At 55.7% G+C, this 22,408-nt stretch overlaps 2 protein-coding genes across 4 annotated transcripts; both read left to right on the forward strand.

The window, feature by feature from the left end:
* The first annotated feature begins 52 nt into the window (after nt 1–52).
* Nucleotides 53–6,759, forward strand: B9D2 (B9 domain containing 2). 2 transcript variants are annotated; one of them, XM_045442257.1, is made up of 4 exons: nt 53–283; nt 707–798; nt 3,520–3,645; nt 6,153–6,759. In XM_045442257.1, exons 2-4 carry the CDS (start codon nt 711–713, stop codon nt 6,464–6,466), a joined length of 528 nt encoding a protein of 175 aa, XP_045298213.1. In that variant the 5' UTR covers nt 53–283; nt 707–710; the 3' UTR covers nt 6,467–6,759. The 2 variants fall into 2 exon arrangements, with proteins under 2 accessions (XP_045298213.1, XP_045298214.1); XM_045442258.1 differs by having other exon boundaries at nt 54–219.
* A 640-nt stretch (nt 6,760–7,399) lies between these two features.
* TGFB1 (transforming growth factor beta 1) lies at nt 7,400–21,680 on the forward strand. Of its 2 annotated transcripts, none has more exons than XM_045442241.1 (7): nt 7,400–8,652; nt 11,697–11,857; nt 13,058–13,175; nt 14,766–14,843; nt 14,993–15,143; nt 20,744–20,897; nt 21,393–21,680. In XM_045442241.1, exons 1-7 carry the CDS (start codon nt 8,298–8,300, stop codon nt 21,549–21,551), a joined length of 1,176 nt encoding a protein of 391 aa, XP_045298197.1. In that variant the 5' UTR covers nt 7,400–8,297; the 3' UTR covers nt 21,552–21,680. The 2 variants fall into 2 exon arrangements, with proteins under 2 accessions (XP_045298197.1, XP_045298198.1); XM_045442242.1 differs by having other exon boundaries at nt 14,996–15,143.
* Nucleotides 21,681–22,408: the final 728 nt, after the last annotated feature.

A 22,408-nucleotide genomic window follows, 5' to 3' on the forward strand; every position in this document is an offset into this window, starting at 1 on the left:
ATTAGCCCCACCCCCGAAGACTGCTAGGGCCAATTAGCGACCCGCAGGGCGGGTGCAAGACTAGGGGAGGAGGCTGCTGTTGCCCCAGCAACAACCAGGGAGCCTGAAGGCGGGCGCAGCTTCGGAGGGATCAGCGCTTCAGGTCTCTCGCTGCCGGGAAGGTCCTGGGAGAGGCGCGAGCCAAGCCTAGGAAGTCAGCATCCGCGGAGAGAGGGACAGGTCAGGCCTATGAACTGCAATCCCCGCTGTCTCTTGGCCCGACCTAACCGTTAGGTGCTCTGAGGTAGGAATAACGCATGCCCGGGCTTAGAGGCGGGGCTAAGGCGGCCCTGCACTTAAAACGCCTGCGCCTCTTGGGGCTTGCGGGATCCGACGTGAGGAGGCGGGGCCTTTGTGCCTGTGGGCGGGGCCATGGGCCTTTGGGGCGGGGCTTTCCGCTGCGCTGAGTTTAAGGAAGAGGTTATTTTAGAAGCGGGTAGAGAGATGCCAGCTTCTCCCTCAGCTCTCACCTCACCCCCCCGTCATTTTTCCCGGGCTCTCCTGGAGGGGCGGTCAGGCTCATGGTTAAGGCGGCAGCCTCAGTAGTTTGACGAAACTAGCTTGGAATCCTACTGCCCCTTATTTGGTAGGCCTCAGTTTCCGCATCTGTCGAGTGGATATAATAGAACACTTACTTCACAGGGCTGTGATTACATTTTTCCCTCAGGGCCATGGCTGAGGTGCACGTGATCGGGCAGATCATGGGGGCCACCGGGTTCTCGGAAAGTAGCCTCTTCTGCAAGTGGGGCATCCACACAGGTATTCTGGGGCCTGGTTCATTTCCCCACCCAGACCTCCAAGCCCAGAGTTTCTACCCCGCTTCCTTGACTCCCTCGCCTAGTCCCCGATCCTCCTCTTCCATTGGCTCTCAGGACTCCTAGCCATGACCATCCTCTGACAATGTGAATCTCACACTCCTTCCTTGTTCTTCCCATCTCATATCTGTGGGAGCTCTGGCTCCCCTTCTCTGAACACAAAGCCCCTGAGGATATGGGACTATAGGCTAGATTCCCCCCCACCCCCACCCCACCCACACAGACACACTCCCAATCCTCAAAACCCTAGACAGCCTATCCCCACTGGACTTCATTCACTGTCTTGGGGGGTGTGGGGGGCCTGGGTCCCTCTCCCATCTCCATTCGTTGCTTAACAGTCTCCATGTATTAAATTCTTACTGTAAAATGGGTTTCCATCCCAGATTTACAGAGAAGAGGCCACCCTACTGTATTCATAATTCTCTGTGAGAATGTAGGAACCCCTTTCTATCAGTCATTCAGGTTCATCCACACAGGTGCAGGAGAGACTTTGGAAGCCCCAGTTTTCCCCATCAGAGACAGCATAGCATCAAGGGTAGGGCCATAGGCTGCCGGATCTGGGCTCAAATGCTAAGTCCCTCACCTATTGAGTGGTGGCCTTTGGACTTGACCTCTCTAGGCCTCAGTCTCCTTGTCTAAAAAGGAAGCTAATAGCAGCTAAGAGGCAGCAGAGTGTTAAGAGTGGACTGCCTGAGTTCAAAACCACATATTAATTACGTGACCTTGGGCACTTGTCTTTGCCTTGATTTCCCTGTCTGTACAATGGGAATAATAGCAACACTTAACTTCATGGGGTTGTTGTAAGGACTAAATGAATATCAACCAGCACTGAGAAGAGGGCCTGACCCAGTAAGCGTTTGCCTCACTTGTGTAGAAACTGGTTGGGGTTCTGTTAGTAAAGCCTTGGGTGTGTTGCCCAGCACAGATGAATGCTCATGAAATAGTGTGGCTATTGCCGCCTTCATCTCTGGAGGCCCTGGGTCCTTTGTGATTTCCCTAGTGGGTAGAGTGGTGGCTGAGATCCCCCAGGGAAATTGGGGTCCTCCAGCTGAGCAGATGAGAGGCAGACCCTGGAGTCAGACTTGGTTTCCAGTCTGGACCCCACCACTCACCTGCTCTGTGACCCTGGCCAGGTGCTGACCGCCCCCCCCTCCCCGTCCCCCACTTGGAGCCTCATTTTCCTCATTTGTAAAGTGGTAGAGTGGGAATATTTGTCTTTCATAGGGGTGTTGGGAAATCTCGTAAGTGAAGAACCTGACTGAAGGCCTGGTACTTTCCTCATCTGGCCCAGAAGGAAGAGATCACCAACATGATTTTTATTATTTCAGAGGGCTCTTGGTGGTGGTGGTGGGGGCGGGGAGTTAATCCAGCAGAGAGCTCAGGGGCAGCCAGATAAAGGGCTTGGGCCCTGCAGTCAGAGCACAGTTTGAGTCCAGCACCACTGTGGGACATTGGTAAACTGTGTTCCTGCTGTGCCCAGCATGGACGACAGTGCTTGGCCCACAGCAGGTGTTCGATAAGTGTTCGGGGGACTAAATGGCCAAGTGACTTTCCTTCTCCTTTCTTTACCTATAAAATGGGGATTATATCAGCACCCACCTCCTAGGAGCCCTTACTTGTCTAACAAACATGTATTGAGCACCTCCTGTGTACAAAGATCCTGAGTTTGAAGCCCTGGGGACCCAGCAGTATACAAGAGACAGACATGCTCTCCTAGGGCTCCCAGTAGAGGAGACAGGAAATGAAAGAGCAGGTAAGGAAATGAGCAGAGTGGTTACTGACAGTGGTAGGTACCAGAAGAAATGAGAGGAGATGAGACAGGGACTCGTGTTTGGATAGGAGGGTGAGGGAGCATCCCTCTGGGAAAGTGGCACTGGAGCCTATCCCTGAAGGATGAGGAAAAGCCACGTAAGGGCACATCCAGGAGCAGAGCTTTCTGGGCAGAGTCAACAGCCAGTGCAAAGGCCCCGGGGTTGGGGGGAAGAGAACAGAAATGGGGGCAGTGAGGCTAGAGGGTGGTGACAGGAGAGTGGTCGGAGAGGAGTTCAGGAAGGGAGCATAGGCCAGGCCATGGAGGGCCTTGTGGGCTACAGAGGAGAGTCTAAACTAGGGGGTGGGGAGGGGATTTAGAGCCCTAGAGGGCAGATTAAGTGAATTGATTTTAGCACAGCATCTGGCACTCAGGAAGCAGTGCATTTTTGCTATTCTTTTCACCCTCGGGAGGATTGCTATTATTATGCACCTTTCACCCTGTGCTGGTGCTCTTGAAGGGACATCCTTGGCCCCATCTTTGTCCTTGGACTAGGCCTCTAAACATGGGGTGAAGAGTCAGAAAATGATATCCAACACTTACCCAGCGCTCACTCTGCCCCCCTGACACTGTGCTGAGGGCTTTCTGTGTATTAGCTCGTTTAATCTTTTCGGAAAACTATGAGGGATGTGTCAGGAGGACACCCATCTTACAGAAGGGGAGACCGAGGCAGAGGAAGGTAACTCGCCCAAGGTTGCACAGGCAGGGAGAAGTAGTACCAGGATTTGAACCCAGACATTTGGCTCTAGAGTCCACACTTTGTAACCCCTGACCCCCCAAAGCCAGGGAGAAACAGGTTCCTCCAGCCACAATGGCCTCCCCTTCCTGATGTCTGCTTCCTACCCCTCCCTGCAGGGGCAGCGTGGAAGCTCCTGTCGGGCATACGGGAGGGCCAAACACAGGTGGACACCCCCCAAGTAGGGGACATGGCCTACTGGTCCCACCCCATCGACCTGCACTTCGCCACCAAAGGCCTCCAAGGTGGGTTCCCGGCCTGGGCCCCAGGCTGCCCTCTGGGGCCCTTTCCTGGCCAGGCCTGGTCCCAGAGAGGCTCTCTGCAGGCTGGCTCTAGGGTGTGCAAGACTAGGCCGGCCAGGGCTGCAGGGGGTGAGGGGAAGGTGGGGACCAGGGGGAGAGGGGAGGTGGCTTTCGAAGAGACAAACAGAGGCTTCAATCAGGAGGAAGCTGGGAGGGGGTGATGAGGGAGAGAGGGCTGGTAGCTGTTTCTGCAGTCCTGGCTCCCCAGCTGCTCACAGGGGAAGCGAGTATGCGGGGGAGGAAGGGTATCAGAAAGCCTTTTCTCGTGGAAAATTTAGATCACTGGAGAGGAGTGGATTCTAGGAAACAGCCTAAGTCAACATGACATGTGTTTCAACAATACAAATAATATTTACTGAGCGTCTGCCCTGCGCCCAGCCTGTGTTGGGCGATGCCAGGGAAATGTTGGTGATTGAGACAGCCCCCCAGCCCTGTCCTCATCGGATTCACCATCTCTTGCGGGGGGAGACAGAGCTGTCCCAGATAGTGGCATCCCAGAGTGGGCAGGACTGGAATGGGGGATCCTAGAGGGTAGGGAAGCCCAGGGAGAAGCCTGACTGCGAGGGAATTCAGGGAGAGCTTCCTGGAGGAGGGGGTGTTTGAGCTTTGCTGTGAAGGGCTAGTAGGAACTTGTACGGCAGGGGATGGAAGAAGGTTCTAGGCAGAGAGCTGCGTATGAAAGGCCCAAAGGGGAAAGTGAGCCAGGGGCCTTTGGAGGATCGAGGGTAAACAGGAGAAGGGCCAGGGGTGAGGTGGCAGGGGACAGGGGACAGGCCGTGGAGCTGAGACCATCTCCAGAAGGTGCTCGGGAGCCGTAGCCCGTGACAGACATGTCAGATTTCAATTTTAATTTTTTTTTTTTTAACGTTTATTTACTTTTGAGACAGAGAGAGACAGAGCATGAACAGGGGAGGGGCAGAGAGAGAGGGAGACACAGAATCTGAAACAGGCTCCAGGCTCTGAGCCGTCAGCACAGAGCCCGACGCGGGGCTCGAACTCACGGACCGTGAGATCATGACCTGAGCCGAAGTCGGACGCTTAACCGACCGAGCCACCCAGGCGCCCCTAGATTTCAATTTTAAAAGATTCTTCTGGCTGCCTGTGGCTGATGGGCCGGAGTATGAGGCAAGCGACTGCCCTTCAGTTCTGCAGACCCCACATCCTCCAGTACGGTCACTGTCTTTGCCTCCTCTTTCCTCAACCCCCACTCTGCCCACCCAGAAATCCCTTTGGCTCTACCTTTGGAATGTATCCTAAATCCCCCCCCCCCACTTCTCTCTCTGGTCTCTTGGTCTGTCCATCCTCACCTTTCACCTGGATATTACAGTAGCCTCTTCCCTGTGCTCCATAGTCTGTTCCCCTGTGAACACCCAAGTTGGGTCATATTCTTCTGTCTCTACACAGAACCCTCCCCCCCCCCATGGTCCCCATCTTACTCGGTAAAAGCCAAAGATTTATCCTGGATCATAATCAATTTGAGACAATCTGGTCTGTCACCTCCTGTCCCTCTCTCCCTCTCTCAGTCCAGCCTCACTGGCGCCACCAGCCAGCTCCCACCTCAGGGCCTTTGCACACACTGTTCCCTCTCCTGGGGGTGTACTTCCCCAGATGTCCATCCACATGGCTGGCTCCGTTCCCTCAAGCATTCGCTCAACCGTCACCTTCTCGGAAAAGCTTCTCTTGATCATCCACTTTCTAAAACCCCATCCCCACCCCCACCATACCCAGCTTTATTTTTCTCCAGAGCAGTTATCACCATCTGACATACCCTGTAATTTGCTTATTTACTACATTCGTTGTCTAGGATGTCAGGAATTTTTGTCTGCTCTGTTCACCACTGTGTCCCCAGCTTCTAGAATAGGGCCTAGCGCAGGCGGCGGTGTGGGGGGGGGGGGGCGGCGCAGAAATGAGGGTGAAATGGGGCCAGGTCTCCAAGGGCTTTTGCCTACCGGGTTGAGGAGCTGAACTGTGTTCTAAGGACATTGAGAAACCTATGGATGTGGGGGAAAGATGCTTCCAGCTGCCAGGTCGGAAGGTGCATTGGAGGGGCAGGAAGGAATGCCCTGGGCCCAGAGAGCACAGAGTGGGCTGTGGGGAGGGAAGGAGGTGTCCCGGACAAGGCCCAAGGCGCTCACCTGGGGACTGGACTGCCCTGAAATGGGGGCACAGAAGAGGAGGCCACAGGAAGGGATGTCCGCAGAGGCCAGATCCAGAGGGCCTGGGGTGTTGAGGTTGGAATTGATAGTGAGAGCGCTGGGGAGCCAGGGAGGGGTTTTCAGCAGGGGAGGGAAGTAGATTCGGAAAGATTCCTTTGGCTGCCTTGTGAATGGGAGAGAAGGCTGGGGCAGAAACCCAGCGGGGAGGGGACTGGACCAGTGGGGATCAAGGAGATGGGGATCCAGGAGGGGGAGACGGAGCTCCACCATCGCTCCTTTCCTCCCGCCCTGCAGGCTGGCCCCGACTCCATCTCCAGGTGTGGTCGCAGGACAGCTTCGGCCGCTGCCAGCTCGCAGGCTACGGCTTTTGCCACGTGCCCAGCAGTCCGGGCACCCACCAGCTGGACTGCCCCACATGGCGGCCCCTGGGCAGCTGGCGGGAGCAGCTGGCACGGGCCTTTGTGGGTGGCGGCCCTCAGCTGCTGCACGGGGACGCCATCTACAGTGGGGCCGACCGCTATCGCCTGCACACGGCCGCCGGTGGCACTGTGCACCTTGAGCTGGGCCTGCTGCTGCGCCACTTCGACCGCTATGGTGTGGAATGCTGACCCTGCCCCTGCCGCCACTCGCAGGCCCTTATCCACACCCGGCTACCTATGGAGGGGCAGGATGGCCCGGTGGTCAGAAGCGTGGGCGGGTCTGGAGACTGTCAGATCTGACCCCAGCCAAGGCAGGCTGGGGCTTCTGTCCTGGCCAGCACCTCAAGCCCAGCGGCTGCCCCTCTCAGGTCCAGTTTCCCCATCTGTAAAATGGGGGCAGTGAAGTGTGTGAGGTCGCAGGGTGTTGGGTGAGAAGAGACTGCGCACCGAAGTGCTCAATAAAGGAGCAGTTCTTACAGGTGTGGGTGCCTTCCTGACTTCATCTGTCAGAGGTCTTGTGCCCTCCTGTCCTGCCACTGACACCCTCCTTCAGGTCCCCACCTTCTGACAGACCCACTTCCCCCATCTTGTGCCTCAACCTCTGCCTCCTCCCCACTCCCCTCTTGTGACCCCCTCTCTTTGGGGCTCCTTGCTCCCCTGTGCGCCTCTCCCCACTGGGTCCCCGTCTCCTGGCTGACCCTCTTCCCCTCTGCTCCAGCCTCCCACCCTCTCTCCTCTGGGGTCCCCGCTCTCTGATCCCCTGTGCCATGTGTCCCCAGCCTCCGATTGAGCCCTCCCCGCCAGATCTTCATTCTCTCCACGACTCCGCACAGCCCTCAAAGCCACACGCAACCCGTCTGCCCGCTTAGGTTGCGCTCAGCCGCCAGGAGGCAGCACCCTGTTCGCGGGGCGGAGCCGGGGTGTCCGCCCCCTCCCCCCGGGGCCTGAGGGACCCCCCTCGGAGCCCGCCCACGCGAGATGAGGACGGTGGCCCGGCCCCCCCATGTCCTCCCCCTGGGGGCCGCCCCCGCCCCGCGCGCTTCCTGGGTGGGGCCGGGGCGGCTTCAAAACCCCCCGCCGCCCCAGCCGGTCCCCGCCACTGCCGCCGCCGCCGCCCTTCGCGCCCCGGGCGTCCCACCCCCTCCTCCCGCCGCGGATCCGCCAGACAGCGAGGCCCCCGGCCGGGGGCAGGGGGGACGCCCCCTCCGGGGCACCCCCCGGCTCGGAGCCGCCCGCGGGGCCGGCCTCGGCCGGGAGCGGAGGAAGGAGCCGCCGAGGAGCAGCCTGAGGCCCCAGAGTCTGAGACGAGCCGCCGCCGCCGCCGCCCCCGCCGCCGCCGCCGCCGCCGCCACTGCGGGGAGGAGGGGGAGGAGGAGCGGGAGGAGGGACGAGCTGGTTGGGAGAAGAGGAAAAAAAGTTTTGAGACTTTTCCGCTGCCGCTGGGAGCCGGAGACGCGGGGACCGATTGGCGCGGCACTGCCCCGCCAGGAGGCAGGACTTGGGGACCCCAGACCGCCCCACCACCGCCTCGGACGCTTGCTCCCTCCCTGCCCCTTCCACGGCGTCCCCCAGGCGCCCCCATTCCGGAACAGCCCTCAGGAGCCGCCAACCCGGACTCCCGCGAAGACTTGACCCCAGACCTCGGGCGCACCCCCCTGCACGCAGCTCCCCCACCTCCAGCCTCTCTCCTGAGCCCCCGCGCATCCAAGGACCCTTCTCCACCGGGATCCGGGAGACGGGATCTCTCCCACACCTCCTTAACTTTCCTACTCAAGACCACCCACCTCTGGTACCAGATCTCGCCCCTCTCGGTTTTTTCCTTGGGATACCGAGAAACCACCCATCAGAGCTTCCCCTCCACCTCCACTCGGTTCTCCCTGAGGGCTTCAACTCCCCTCACCTCACCCCGACCCTCCTATCTTTCTTCGGGAGACCCCGAGCCCCTCTAGGGGCGGGGCCTCCCTTTTCCCACAGCAGCCGGGCTCGCGCTCTCGGCAGTGCCGGGGGCGACGCCTCCCCCATGCCGCCCTCCGGGCTGCGGCTGCTGCCGCTGCTGCTGCCGCTGCTGTGGCTACTAGTGCTGACGCCTGGCCGGCCGGCCGCCGGACTGTCCACCTGCAAGACCATCGACATGGAACTGGTGAAGCGGAAGCGCATCGAGGCCATCCGCGGCCAGATCCTGTCCAAGCTGCGGCTCGCCAGCCCCCCGAGCCAGGGGGAGGTGCCGCCCGGCCCGCTGCCCGAGGCTGTGCTGGCCCTTTACAACAGTACCCGCGACCGGGTGGCGGGGGAAAGCGCCGAGCCGGAGCCCGAGCCTGAGGCGGACTACTACGCCAAGGAGGTCACCCGCGTGCTAATGGTGGAAAACACCAACAGTGAGCTCAGAGGGGCCGGGGACCCTGGAGGGGAGCCCCCAGGGGGCGCCGGAGTGCAGGGGTCACGGGGGAGGAAATTACTGGCAGAGGAAACTGCCTAGAGGAAGAGGACCCCCGGGGTTGCCGGGAACGCGGGAGGGGGGTCTCAAAGAGGAGAGGACTGAGCTTCCTACCCCTCAGGTATCTGGCCTTGAAGGGCAGGAGATAGAGAAGTGGGCTTCTAGAGGGCGACGGGAACTGCGGGATCGTGGGGGGGGGGGGGGCAGTCCCCTAGAGGGAGAGAAGCAACTGGGGGGTGAAGGGGTAGAAAGACTTCTTTCTTCACAGTGCACTAGAATGTGGGGGGTCGTGGGGTGAGGGCTGCATAGAGAGAGGGAGCCCGCTTTGGGAGAAGCGAAGACCCCAGCATCTGAGAGAGGGGAGGCAGTGGGGAAAGCTGAGCCAGAGCTCAGGGGCACGAGGCGAGAAAATTCAAGAAGGACAGAAAAACTAGGGGAAGCGAACTCCGGAGGTATCGGGAAAGTGGACAGTGGATCCACTTGCAGCGAGCGCGAAAAACACGCGGGATTGGGGGAGGGCCCACGGAGAGGAGGATGATAAATGCGGGGAAGAAGGGGACCCGAGGTCTTGGGGTGGGGGGAGGTACGAGCAGGAGAGCAGCGGAGACCCCCAGGGGGGCGTCGGGGATGCGCGCGAGGTGCCCCGAGTATTTGGCATATGGACGTGAGAGGAGGAAGCCCAGCGCGGGAAGCGAGCCCCCAAGAAACCTAGAATAGTGGGTGGTGGGAAGGGGTTTAGAGAGAGGGGAGACAGGCATGAGAACGGGGGACGGGGAGGGAGTGGAGGGGAGACATAAACAGTGCGGTTCTGGGAGCAGCGAGCCCCCCACGCCGCGGGAGGGGAGGAAGCGGGCTGAGTGAGGAGTCGAGCCCTAGAGGGAGAGGTGGGTGGGTGAGACTCTGCAAGATCGGGGTGAGAAAACCGAGCTGGTCGGGGTGAGGGAGCCCCACGTGGGTGCCACGCGCGGAGGGAGGAGCCTGCCCTCCCGGAAAGGGTGGGGGGGGGGGGAGGACCCCGCAGAGCTGAACTAGGAGTGTCTGGACCCCAGAGTCCCAGTTCCTCTCCGGGAGGCTGGGGAAACCCCAGCGTCCGGCCGCCTAGCCCGCCCTCCCTTCCTTTTCCTTGCCCGGGGGGCGGGGATCGCGCGCGGAGCCTGGGGCGAGACGGGGCAGGTCGGGTCCCCGCCCTCGCGGCTGCGGCGCCTCCCGTCCTCTTCACCCCATTCTGGGGCGGGGCTGCTGCTGGGCCCGGCCCCTCGGTGCCCACGCGGGGACCCAGGGGTTCCGCGTGGCCCGGAGGTTTGGGGCAGCCCCCCTGTTTTCATTTTCTGTCTTGGGCTGTGCACCTGTGGTCCTTGGGCCACGCATGCGTGCCCGGCCAGGTGACGCCCCTCCCCACCCACATTTCAGGCTCACCTTTTCTGTGGTCGTTTCACCTTCGTTGTAGAGATTTCTCTACCGCTGGTACCTTCAGTCCTCTTCTCCCCTCCCAGTCTGGCTCCATCTTGCCCCCAAACCCTGTATCTCTCTTCCCGTGTGTGTCTGCCATATCCCATGCATGGGTCTGAACAGTCTCTTCCCTCTTTCTCCCTCTTTTTCCATCTCGCCCTATTCCTCGAGTCTCCCTGTCTCTGTGGTCTCTCCATCCCTCCCTCTGACCGGTCCTGCCCTTCCTTTCTTCCTCTGTATCTGCCTCCACCCGTCCTCCCACCCTCCACCCCTGCACTACACTTCCTTTGGGGTTTGCTGAGTAACCCCTGGGTCAAGATAGGGCTTCTTTGTGGGGGCCCCGGGCTGGCCTGGCTAGCGTGGGGAGGAGTAGGGGCAGGGGGCCCATGGAAGGAGTTGCCTCTCCTTTCTCATCAGATCCTGTCTCCTCCATTTCTGCACCCCTACGGCAGAGGCCTTAAAGGATGTATCCCAGTTGATCTACAAGGTCATGGCCTGCCTGCTCATCCCAAACTTTTCCTAGACTAGAACGCACTCTTCCCATTTTTCTTCCTCCCCCCACCAAAGCCATTCCTACCTAGAATGAACTTTGCCTTGTCTAACCAGCTGAGGGAGAGAAGGCAGGAAGCAATTAGTAATAGTAAGAGTAATTCGTAGTAATAATAATGTCACAGTAGCAGGGAGACTGCATGGCCTTGGGGTTAAGAGTAGTCTTTGGGACCAGACCGCCTGAGTTTGAATCCCAGCTCTGTAGCTCCTTACCTATGTCACCGTGGGGCAAATGACCTGTTTCCCCATCGATAAAATGGGTACAATAATTGTCTTTTCCTCATGAGGTTGTTGTGAGGTTTAAATGTCTTAGCCCTTGTAAAGTGTGGTGCATAGCCCCTGGCAAATAGTGAGCACTCTTTAACATACACGTTAGCACAGCCCGGGTGTTCAGACTGCTGCCTGCTTTACCGCACCAGCTCACTCGTCGCACACTATATAATCTTGCAGCCGGTCCTCCGTTTACAGTTGAGAATCTGACACAGAGAGTGGAATTCGCTTGCCCAAAGTCACACAGTGCTTCAGTTAGGAGAGCCTGGTGGGCAGTCAGGGAGTTTGGTGGGGTTGTCATTTCCCAAAGAATAGCCCCGAAAGCGAGGCTGTGGGAAGGAATGTGACTTGCCCAAAGTCACAGAGCTGGAAGGCTGCTCCCTCCATCCTACTCCTGCCATTCAATTTGCATTTGAGGCTTCAAGTGCTGGGGGCGCCTGAGCGAGCACAGCAGCCCCTCTTAGGGCTGTGTACTGAGTGGACGCTTTACAGATGACAGGAGACAAGCGTGGCTCAGACCCCATTTTACAGAGGGCGAAACAAATCCAGAGAGGGAGAGCCACTCTCCCAAGGTCACACCGCTAAAACATGTCAGAATCGGGTTCCAACCCAGGGTCGTCAGCGCCGGGCGCCCACGCTCTTAGACTTGGGGTGTGCTAGCTCCCTCCGCCCTTGCCAAACCCCCTGACCTCCCTCCTCTCTGCTCCTCCCGCCTAGAAATCTATGAGAAAGTCCAGCGTACCCCGCACAGCATATATATGCTCTTTAACACGTCGGAGCTCCGAGAAGCAGTGCCCGAGCCCGTCTTGCTCTCCCGGGCAGAGTTGCGCCTGCTGAGGCTCAAGTTAAAAGCGGAGCAGCACGTGGAGCTGTACCAGGTGGGGGCCCGGCCCCAGAGGTGGGCTGCACTGGGGCCGAGGTGGGCAGCTGGACGGCTGGTGGCTGCAAGGTCCACACAGACAGACTCGGCAGGACGGGGGCGTGCGGGCCATGGAATCATGGGGCCCTTTAGAACTTTCAGGCTCCTAGCACCCTAGGATACTAAACACTCAGGAGGCCAGAATCTTGAAAGGTTGCAGGCTCTCCAGCCGTTCTGTCCAGTACAGTTGTCCAGGACCACTAGCCACACGTGGCCATTTAAGTTGACTAAAAGAAAAAAAGTTCAACCCTTCAGTCTCACTGGCCATATTTTGAGTGCTCCATAGTGGTTAGTGGCTGCTATTTTGGATGCCGCGGATAAAGGACACTTCCAGCATCCTAGAAAGTTCCTTTGGATAGTTCTGTTCTAGAAGAGTTAGAGTCTCCAGGAAGACTGGGGCCTCTGGGAGGGCTGGAGTCTAGAAGATTCTGCGACCTGGAATCCACGTCATGTGGGACATTGGGTTTAATGGTAGGTGGTAGACTGTTACAACAAAAGAAGTGTGTCTGTGGTCAATTCCTTGGGAGTCTAGAGAATTCAGCTTCACGCTGCCAGGTCTGAAGTATTCTGCCCAGCCCCAGAGGATCGTGGCACACGGGCATCAGACCTCTGCAGCATCTGGGTTTGGGGCGTGCCAGACTCCTGGGTGTCTAGAACATCAGTCTCTCAGAATTTCTCAGGTTCATTGAATGGGTCATTCTTGGGGTATGGAATGACTTCTAACATAAGCCCCTAGAAAGTTACAGGCTCTCAGAATTCAGGGTGTCAGATGTGCAGAATTGTATGCTCAGGGGACCCCAGGATGTCCCAGGAGGATCTCAGCATGGTGGACTGTCTGAGCTGAAAGGGGCCTGGCATTTCACCAGTGAGGGAACTCAGGCCGCGGAGGGGCCCCACGGGGACTCAGAGCAGAGGCTGAGCCGTCCAGGTGCCTTGATCCCCGGCCTGGGGCTCTCTCTCCTCTCCTCCCAAGGCCGCTCCGGCAGTGGGGTGGGGGTTGTTCCTGCAGGGCCCCACAGCGTGGATGTCTGGGAGGGGACTGTCTGAGGGACTCTCTGGCAGCCTGTTTGGTGGAGCAGGAGTGGGGGTGCAGTCAGTGTATTTGGGGGTGGGGAGCCGCATCTAACCCACTGTCTCCCCCCAATTCATCTCCCCCCAGAAATACAGCAATAATTCCTGGCGCTACCTCAGCAACCGGCTGCTGGCGCCCAGTGACACGCCGGAATGGCTGTCCTTTGATGTCACTGGAGTGGTGCGGCAGTGGCTGAGCCATGGAGGTAAGGACCACTTGTTTGCCCCGCCCCTATTTTGTAATGGGATAGAGCCCTTTGTTTGTCCTGCCTAGCAGCTGGGACCCCATGTCCCAGGAGCTGGGACCCCATGTCCCAGCCAAGACGTGGCCTTCCTCCTAGACCTCAGACCTGAGTGATAATGCCTAATCCATTTCCTGAGCACCTGCCGGGTGGTGGGTGATGCTGGGGACACAGCAGTGACCCAAACAGCCCCCACCCTTGCCCTCACGGAGCCCATAGTCCATTCTTGGGGTGGGGGAAGTGGGGAAAGACCTGAAAACTGGATGGTAATGACCCAGATTGGGTAGGGCTGGAATAGGGACCCCAGAGGAGATGGCTGACCCAGCTTGGGGTCAGGGAGGGCTTCCTGGAGGAGGGGACATCAGGGCTGATATTTGAGGGTTGAGTGGAACCCGTCGGGGAAAGAAGGAGAGGCAAGAGTGTTCAAGGCATACCCTGAGTCCAGGGAGAGCCTGACACAGCCGATCTGTCTGTAAGAGGACTGTGTTTGACCTGAGTCCACCACACCCACATCCCCCTTCCTGATCTCCCTTTTGTTCATGCCTCCCCTCAACAAATGCCAATGGGTCCCTGCTTTGAGCCCCGCCCTGTGTGTGGTGATGCTGGGGACACAGTGGTAACTAAGACAACTTCTAGATGCTGCCTTCATGGGGCAACTCTGGACATCTACAAAGTCTTGCCAAAGCCCTAGGTGGCAGTGATGACCCGAAGGAGCAGTGGCGGGATGGGGAGGCCCCGAGTGCTGCTGGGACCCATCCTAGAGGGTCTGGGAGGGCTTCCTGGGGGAAGGTGATAGTATAGAGACTTAAGGGATAAGTGGTGGATCGGCCAGGTGTTGAAAGGCAGGGGCCCGGGGCCGCTGGACAAAGGCCTGTCTCGGTCACTGCAGAGTCTAGAGCACCCAGCACAGGGCCCAGCACCTAGTAGGAGCTTAGAAAATCATTCACTCATTTGTTCAGGAAGCCTTTCTCCCACAGCTGCTCTGTGGGTGTGCACCCCATCCCTACCTTTTCCCACTTGGGGCACATCATCTGCCCTCTGTGGGTCTTGGCTTCCGTGCCTATTAAATTGGGACCTCTGGCGAGGATCAGAAGAGATAATGCTCAGAGAGCATTTAGGACAGGGCCTGGCACCCGGGCTGTGCACTCAGTAGATGTTTATTTTTAAGACTGTGGGCTAGGCCCAGCGGGGAGCAAGAAAACAGGAATCCCTGCCCCCATGTATCCTGCTTTCCACTGAGAACAATGAGGGAAACAGATAGCCAAATGCGAATGTCAGGAGGGTGAGTGCTATGCAGAAAATAAAGTGATGTCACTGTGGGGGAGGGGCATGTGTCCCGGAGGGCCTCCTGGAGGAGGTGACATTTGAGCTGAGACCTGAAGGAGGAGAAGGAGGAAGCAAGGCCAAGAGCAGGAGGATGCAGGGAGAGGGCAGGCAGGGGAAGAGACAGGGGGAGCCCCAACACCCCCTCCACCCTGGGGTTGCTCCACCCACAGTGGGGGTGTGAACAGCACCTGGCATCTCACACTGGCTTCCCACTCCCCACTCCCACAGGGGAAGTAGAGGGCTTTCGCCTCAGTGCCCACTGTTCCTGTGACAGCAAAGATAACACATTGCAAGTGGACATCAACGGTGAGGCCCATCTCCCTGGCCCGGCCCCATGCCCGCGTGTGTGTGCATGTGTGTGCACTTGTGTCCTCTTCCCCCTGCCCCTGCCCCCATTCATCCATCTGAGAGTGTGTGTCTATGTCTCCCCCACACCTTACAACTCCAAACCAAAGCAGGGTTCAGTTCCAGCCGCCGAGGTGACCTGGCCACCATTCATGGCATGAACCGGCCTTTTCTGCTCCTCATGGCCACCCCGCTGGAGAGGGCCCAGCACCTGCACAGCTCGCGGCACCGCCGAGCCCTGGACACCAACTACTGCTTCAGGTGAACCTTTCAGCCCTTGACCGTGGCATTCTCGTTTGGTGGTGTGATGGCTGGGCGCAACCAGGGAAGGCTCAAGTTGGGCACCTGGCTGGTGCTACGCGTGGCTGGCACCTCCTTCAGCCTGGAGGGCTCAGAGGATGGGCTCTGAGTTCTAGGATGCTGGGATGTGGAGTCCTAGGATGTTGAGATCATCTTGCTTTCTTGCTGGTGTGTTGGTGTGTAGAATGAGGGACCCGAGCAAGTTCAATGTTGGCAGGCTGGGGTTCTAGAACGTTGGGATCCTAGGACATAGAATTCAGTTTTAATGACTGGAATCTGAGAATGTTGGACTCAAGGAGTGTTGGGATCTTAGAATTAGGGAATTGAGGATTGGAAGATTGCCCATGTTGGATTCGCATACCATTGACAGATTGGAGTCTCCAGTGTTGGCAGACTGGAGACCTTGAATACTGGGCTCAGAATGGTGGAAGCCTGTGTTAAAATACTAGCATTCACGGGACACCTGGGTGGCTCAGTCGCTTAAGTGGCCTACTCTTGATCTCAACTCAGGTCTTGATCTCAGGGTCATGAGTTCAAGTTCCACATTGGACTCCATGCTGGGCATGAAGCCTACTTAAACACAAAAAACAAAACAAAACAAAACAAAACAAAACAAAACAAAACAAAACAAACAGGGGTACCTGGGTGGGCTCAGTCAGTTGAATGTCTGACTCTTGATTTCAGCTCAGGTCATGATCCCGGGGTTGTGGGATCAAGTCCCGCGCACTGGGCTCCATTCTTAGCATGGAGCATGCTTGGGATCCTCTCTCTCTCTCCCTCTGCCCTTTTCTCCCCACTCTCCCCCTCTCTCTCTTCCTCAAATAAATTGTGTATATATGTGTGTATATATATATATATAAAACTATATTATGTATATATATATATATATATATATAATATATTAAAAAAAACAACAGCTGGCATCTACAAATGTTGGGGTTGGAGAAAGCCAGATTATTGGTATCCTAGAGTGTTGGGGCTCAGTGTTGGGATGTTAGACTCTTGGAAAGCTGGGATCTTCCGAGGTGGCAGCTTGGACCTCTTGAGTGATGGGCTCAGGATTGCGGAATGCTGTAATTCGATACTGAGATACCACGAATGACAAGATACCGGAGAGTTGGAATACAGGAATCCTAGCAAATTGGAAATGCCATTGTTAGAATGTTGAGATGCTGGAGTATCGCAATCTAAGAAAGTTGAAAAGTTGGATTCCTTAGCATGTTGAAATACAGAGTTAGATGTTGCAGAATTAGAACGATAATCTGACCTTTGTCCCTCCCCAGTTTACTGTTTGGATGAGGTACCTCTGGGCTTTGTTACATGCTGTTCTCCTTCTGGAAAGTCAGCTCTATTTCCAAGCTTAGCACCAGCCCCAGCCTTAGCCCAGCAACCCCACGAATGAATGAACGTTATTAATAACAATATAGAGGGAGGCAGCCAGCCATGGGAGCCTCCGCAGGGAGGGACACAGTGTCACCTCAGAAGTTGTGCCAAAAAGTGAACCTGCAGCTGAACAAAATGGTAGATCCAACTACCAATTTTCTAGAAACACAGGGACAGAGGAACATGTTAAAGAACACCATGGGCTTGCAGTCAGCAACAATTAGATTGTGGGAAATCTGACCCACTTTCTTCAACACATACAATGCAAAGCAGGGAGGTAGAGAGATGATTATGTAGATTTCTAGAAGAATCTTAAAATATATATCAAGTAATTGCAATGTGTAGACCTTATTTGGGTCTTTATTCACGCAGACTAGTAAAAACAAAAAGACATTTGTGAGACAGTTGGGGAAATGTGAACCCTGATTGGATATTTTATGATATCCAGGAATAATTGAGCATTTTTCTTATATGGTCTTGTGGTTATGTTTTACAATAGTCCTGATTTTCTTGGAGATACATGTGGAAATATTTGTGGATGAAATGACATGGTGGATGGCATGTGCTTTGAAATCGCCCATTGCGGGAGAGGAAGTGGGTAGGGGCAGAGATGCAGTGAACTTGGCCGTGACATGGGATTGTGGAAGTTAGCCTCCCTGAACTCTTACCCAACATCCAATGTGAGGCCTTCAGCCTGTTCTGTTCTGGGGCCCCAAGTGGGTTTCTTTTACCCATCAGGCCCTGACTGGATGGCAGAGAGGCTCTGCAAGAGCTTTGCAAGAGGGACACCTGGGTGGCTCAGTCAGTAGAGTGTGGGACTCTTGATCTCAGGGTTGTGAGTTCAAGTCCCATGTTAGGTGGAGAGCTAATTAAAAAAAAAAAAAAAAAAAAAAAGAAGAAAGCTTTGCAAGAGGCCTTGCACTGAATAAATGGGTTAGAAAGTGCCTCAAAGTCACCTGGAGGCTTGTTAAATATGGCCTGCTGTCCTCCAGCCCCAGCCCCACCCCCAGTTTCTGACTCAGTAGGTTTTTGGTGAGCCTGGAGAATTTACATTCCCCACAAGTTCTCAGATGGTGCTTCTGCTGCTCTGGGGACCCCACAGGGAGGATGTCCCAGGTGGGTAATCAGGGTCACAGACTATTCAAATCTTAGGACCTCAAAACCCCCAGCCAGAGTTGAACCGGAAGTGAAAGATTATTCTGGACAGGGGGTTCTTTCCCTTCTGTGAATTTAGGACCCCCTTGAGAAGCTGAAAGCCAGGACATTTGCCCAGAGATATGCCTGTAAATGCGCACATACGTGCCTGTGGTTTCAGGAGCTCAGGACTCTCCCTGGTCCTGGACTTCCTGATGCCTCCTTGACCCTGAACACCATCTTATTTGATCCAACATCCCTCATGTCTTTGGACAAATGGGGAAACTGAGGCCCAACCAGACTGGGGAGGAACCAGGCTGAGCTCACAGGGATCTCAGATTCCTGGCTCCCTTCTCTGTGGCTTTTGGAGAGGCCTTGTCTTGCCCCGGGAAATGCTGTATCATCGCCTCTTCCTGCTGTGCTTGAGCTGACATGGCTGCGCTGGACAGATGAGGCCCCAGCCTCCCGGGGGGCACAGAGCTGGCCGTGAACCTATCCCCAAGCTCCACACTTACATGCTGTGTGTGGGCAGGCAGTGCTTTCCTCTCTGGGGCTCAGTTCCTTCATCCTTCAAATGGGAATAATAATAATAAAGCCTGCCTCATAGGGTTTTGAGATCAGTGAATTCTCTGTTGATTGCTTCTTGAATAGATAAATGCATGCACATGGGCCAAACCTAGAAGGAATAGTCAGAGACCCTCCAGCTCTGATCCCCACCCCTCTCTGAAGAAGAGACAGTCACTTTTATTATATTTGTGTCTCCTTCCAGACACAGTGTCTGTTTGAAACACGTATACACATCCGTATTTTTTTATTTTGCCCCAATTGCAGAGTTCATTTTTTTGGGGGGGAGGGGGATGTGGAGAGGGCACTGCATATTCCTTCCTCCCTCCCTCCCTTCTTCCCTCCCTCCCTTTCTTCCTCCCTCCCTCTCTCTCTTCCTCCTTCCCTTACTCCCTTCTTTCCTTCTTCTCTTTCTTATTCTAAAAGTAACACATACCCACTGTCAAGAATTTAGAAAATACAGAAAGATATCACCCATCACACTACCACGTATAAAAAAAATCAACATTTGAATATATTTCCTTTTAGTCCTTTTATGCAAAACAGAATTTGGATCATACTGTACTTGTAGCTTTGAAGAATATCTCTTTCACATGATATGAACCTGGAATATAAAGTGTTCATGCTTCCCACGAATCAAGCTTTTTAGCTAAGGTCCCTGCCCAGCTCAGCCATGGCCCCAGAGGCCAGCACATAAAATGCCCTGGTTCTTTCCAGACAAGCAGGAGCCTGGGCCTGGACTGGGGAGGGACTGGCTTTTGCTTCTGAGCATGGGACAGGGATTATGAGTCTAGAGCAGTAAAATATTATACATCACTATTCTCCAATATGCTTTTTAAAAACCTAACATAGAGGGGCATCTGGGTGGCTCAGTCGGTTAAGTGTCTGACTCTTGATTTCAGCTCAGGTCATGACCTCGCAGTTCAAGCCCTGCTTTGGGCTCTGTGCTGACGGTATGGAGCCTGCTTGGGACTCTCTCTCTCTCTCTCTCTCTCTCTCTCCCTTCTCTCTCTGTCCCTCTTCCATTTGTGCTCTCTCTCACAGTAAATAATATATAATATATGTGAGGCTCGAACTCACAACCTAGAGATCAAGAGTCACATGTTCTACTAAGCCAACCAGGCGCTCCAGGTAGCAATAAATTTTAGAAGGAAAATAAATCAGGGGCACCTGGGCAGCTCAGTCGGTTAAGCATCTGACTCTTGATTTCAGCTCAGGTCATGATCTCCTGGTTTGTAGGATTGAGACCTTGTCAGGCTCTATGCTGACAGCACAGAGCCTGCTTGGGATTCTTTCTCTCCCTCTCTCTTTGCCCCTTCCTCCCCCCAATAAATAAATAAACGTTAAAAAAAAAAAAAAGAAGGAAAATAAATCAGAAGAAGAGGGAAGAAAAAAATAGATATTGGGTACTATTTTTCCTATTCTGGTTAAAATTTTCTTCTATTATGGAAAATTCGAAGTGTAGACAAAAGCAACCAAGATATGATGTAATGAAGTCCCGTGGATTCTCATCCAGCTTCAACAGGCATTAAGATTTGCCCCACATCAAATACAGACACTGTCATATTTTCTTGCAGAACTGAAATGCCACTATCACACTGAATGGAATTCACGATCATTTGGATGGGTACTTTGGGTAGGATGGTCCAGAAAGGATGCTCTGAGGAGAGGATATTGATTTTTTTAACTGGTATTTATTGAGTACCTGCTGCACGTCAGGCAGTGTTCTAGGAGTTAAGGCTCCCTGCATGAAGGACATCTGAGCATACATTTCAATGAACTGAAGGAAAGAAAAGAACTAGAGTGGATATCTGTGGGAATAGCAAGCCAGGAGGAGGGATGAGTGAGTGCAAAGGTCCTGGGGCAGGGCTGTATTTGAAGAACAGGGAGGATGCTGTGTTCTAGTGTCTGGAGTCAGGGAGAGTGGGGAGGGAGTTGAGATCAGCTGACCAGGCGGCGCCTTGTGGTTCCTGTTGAGGGCTTGGGCATTTGCTCCAAGAGACACAGAGCCATGTTTGAGCCATGTTCGGAGCAGAGATTTCGACATGACAGTCTCTAGCATGTGGCCCCAGAAGGCAAGAATTCCTGTCTGTTTCGTTTGTACTGAGCCCCCAGTAGATCCCAGCTAAGCAGTTGGTCCTGGTTCAACAAGTATTTGTTGCACACATAGAACTTAGGGCTTGGGGACGGTCATTTGACTTTCTTACAGGCTTGTCAGGAGCCTTGTGTGAAATGATGTTTACAATCCCATTAGCAAGGGGCTTGACCAAAGAGAGCGCTTTATCAGTGTTAGTGATTATCATTGCTGTTACCGTTATTGCTATTATCACTGAGATGGGCGCTGTGCTGGGGGCAACCAGGGTGCCCCCCCCCCCACCCCGGGGGTGCGGCTGCCCTCGCAGCAGCAGCAGCAGCAGCAGCAGCAGCAGCAGCCGCGCCCCCCTGACCCGGCCCCCTCCACCCCCACCCCCACCCCGCAGCTCCACGGAGAAGAACTGCTGCGTGCGGCAGCTCTATATTGACTTCCGCAAGGATCTGGGCTGGAAGTGGATCCACGAGCCCAAGGGCTACCACGCCAACTTCTGCCTAGGGCCCTGTCCCTACATCTGGAGCCTGGACACGCAGTACAGCAAGGTGCGTCTGGCCACGGGCCTGCCGGGGTTGGGCTGGGGGGAGCAGGGGCCGAGGGAGTGGAGGGAGACAAACAGGTAAAATCGGAGAGGACTTAGCCAGATGAGAAGTAGAGAGAGCCCGGGGATCAGAGAGGATGGTACAGAGATGGGAGGAGACAGGCTCTGAGCCGGTAGAGAGACCTGACGCAGAGGGAGACGCAGAGGGATCTGCGGTCTATGGCGAGACCCATGGAGACTGAGTGACCAACCTGGTGCGGGGAGGCCGGGAGACGGAAGGAGAGGGAACGCGAGAGACAGGATGAACAGTGAACGGCCTGGAGTCCACACACTGCCACGGAGACAGAGACTGTGAAGACAAGGCAAGAGTGGAAAAGGGAGAGAGGTAGAGACTGGGAACCGACTGGGAACCGACTGAGATGAGACAGAGGGAGAGGGGAAGAGGCGGAAGGGGTGGGAGCGCCCTGCCCACGACCCCCGACCCTCACCCCGCCCGCAGGTCCTGGCCCTGTACAACCAGCACAACCCGGGCGCGTCGGCGGCTCCCTGCTGCGTGCCGCAGGCGCTGGAGCCCCTGCCCATCGTGTACTACGTGGGCCGCAAGCCCAAGGTGGAGCAGCTGTCCAACATGATCGTGCGCTCCTGCAAGTGCAGCTGAGGCCCCGCCCCGCCCCGCAGGCCCCGCCCACCCGGCAGGCCCGGCCCCGCCCCCGCCCGCTGCGCCGGGCTGTATTTAAGGACACCGCGCCCCAGAGCCCTCTGGGGTCGATTAAAGGTGGAGAGACAACTGGGGTCTCTGTGTGTGTGTGGTTGGGTCCCAGAGTGGGGTCTCCCTCCCGACGTTCTCGACGTTCCTGGATTCCCGTTCCATCTGTCCCCTCTGGTCTCCATTCATTTCCTCCCACAAACGCCTACTGAGCACTTATGTTCCAAGGACTCCCCGTGAACACTAGTTAGATTTATTTATTGAGCATCTTGTGAGCTGTTCTAAGTGCCTTCTATTGATTAATTCATTTAATCACCATAACAAAGCTCTGAGATACAGGGACTCTGATAACACTCTATTTTTTTTTCCTGCTTATTTATTTTGAGAGAGAGAGAGAGAGAGCGCGCGCGCGCGCGCATGGGGAAGGGGGAGAGAGACTCCCAAGCAGGCTTCGAGATGTCAGTGCAGAGCCCCACTTGGGACTCGAGCTCACGAACTATGAGATCCTGACCTGAGCTGAAACTTAAGAGTTGGAAGCTTAACCAGGGTGCTCCTGATAACACTCACTTTAAAGATGAGGAAACCAAAGCCCTGAGAGGTTAAGGGACTAGTTCCTGCCCACCAGGAACCTACTTCCTGGGGAGGAGACAAATATGGGAAGCACTAAGACAGGAAAGTAGCACTGAGTGAGAGATGATTTGGGGAGGGAGGAAGGGCTTCTCGGAGGAGGTAGCATTTGGGACGTGAAGGAAGTCAAGAGCGCAGTCTGGGGGAGCCCTGGGGGAGAGTGTTCTTGGTAGGAAGACCTA

This window comes from Leopardus geoffroyi, chromosome E2 (assembly GCF_018350155.1).
Source record: "Leopardus geoffroyi isolate Oge1 chromosome E2, O.geoffroyi_Oge1_pat1.0, whole genome shotgun sequence".
Lineage (NCBI taxonomy): Eukaryota > Metazoa > Chordata > Mammalia > Carnivora > Felidae > Leopardus > Leopardus geoffroyi.

Bases quoted from the DNA above. Each gene is read 5' to 3' on its own strand.
- TGFB1 (XM_045442241.1), top strand. From the start codon at position 8,298: ATGCCGCCCTCCGGGCTGCGGCTGCTGCCGCTGCTGCTGCCGCTGCTG. The intron at 13,176-14,765 runs GTAAGGACCACT...CCACTCCCACAG, and splicing joins GCAGTGGCTGAGCCATGGAG to GGGAAGTAGAGGGCTTTCGC. The intron at 15,144-20,743 runs GTGAACCTTTCA...CCCACCCCGCAG, and splicing joins GACACCAACTACTGCTTCAG to CTCCACGGAGAAGAACTGCT.
- B9D2 (XM_045442257.1), top strand. From the start codon at position 711: ATGGCTGAGGTGCACGTGATCGGGCAGATCATGGGGGCCACCGGGTTC. The intron at 799-3,519 runs GTATTCTGGGGC...CCCTCCCTGCAG, and splicing joins CAAGTGGGGCATCCACACAG to GGGCAGCGTGGAAGCTCCTG. The intron at 3,646-6,152 runs GTGGGTTCCCGG...CCCGCCCTGCAG, and splicing joins CGCCACCAAAGGCCTCCAAG to GCTGGCCCCGACTCCATCTC.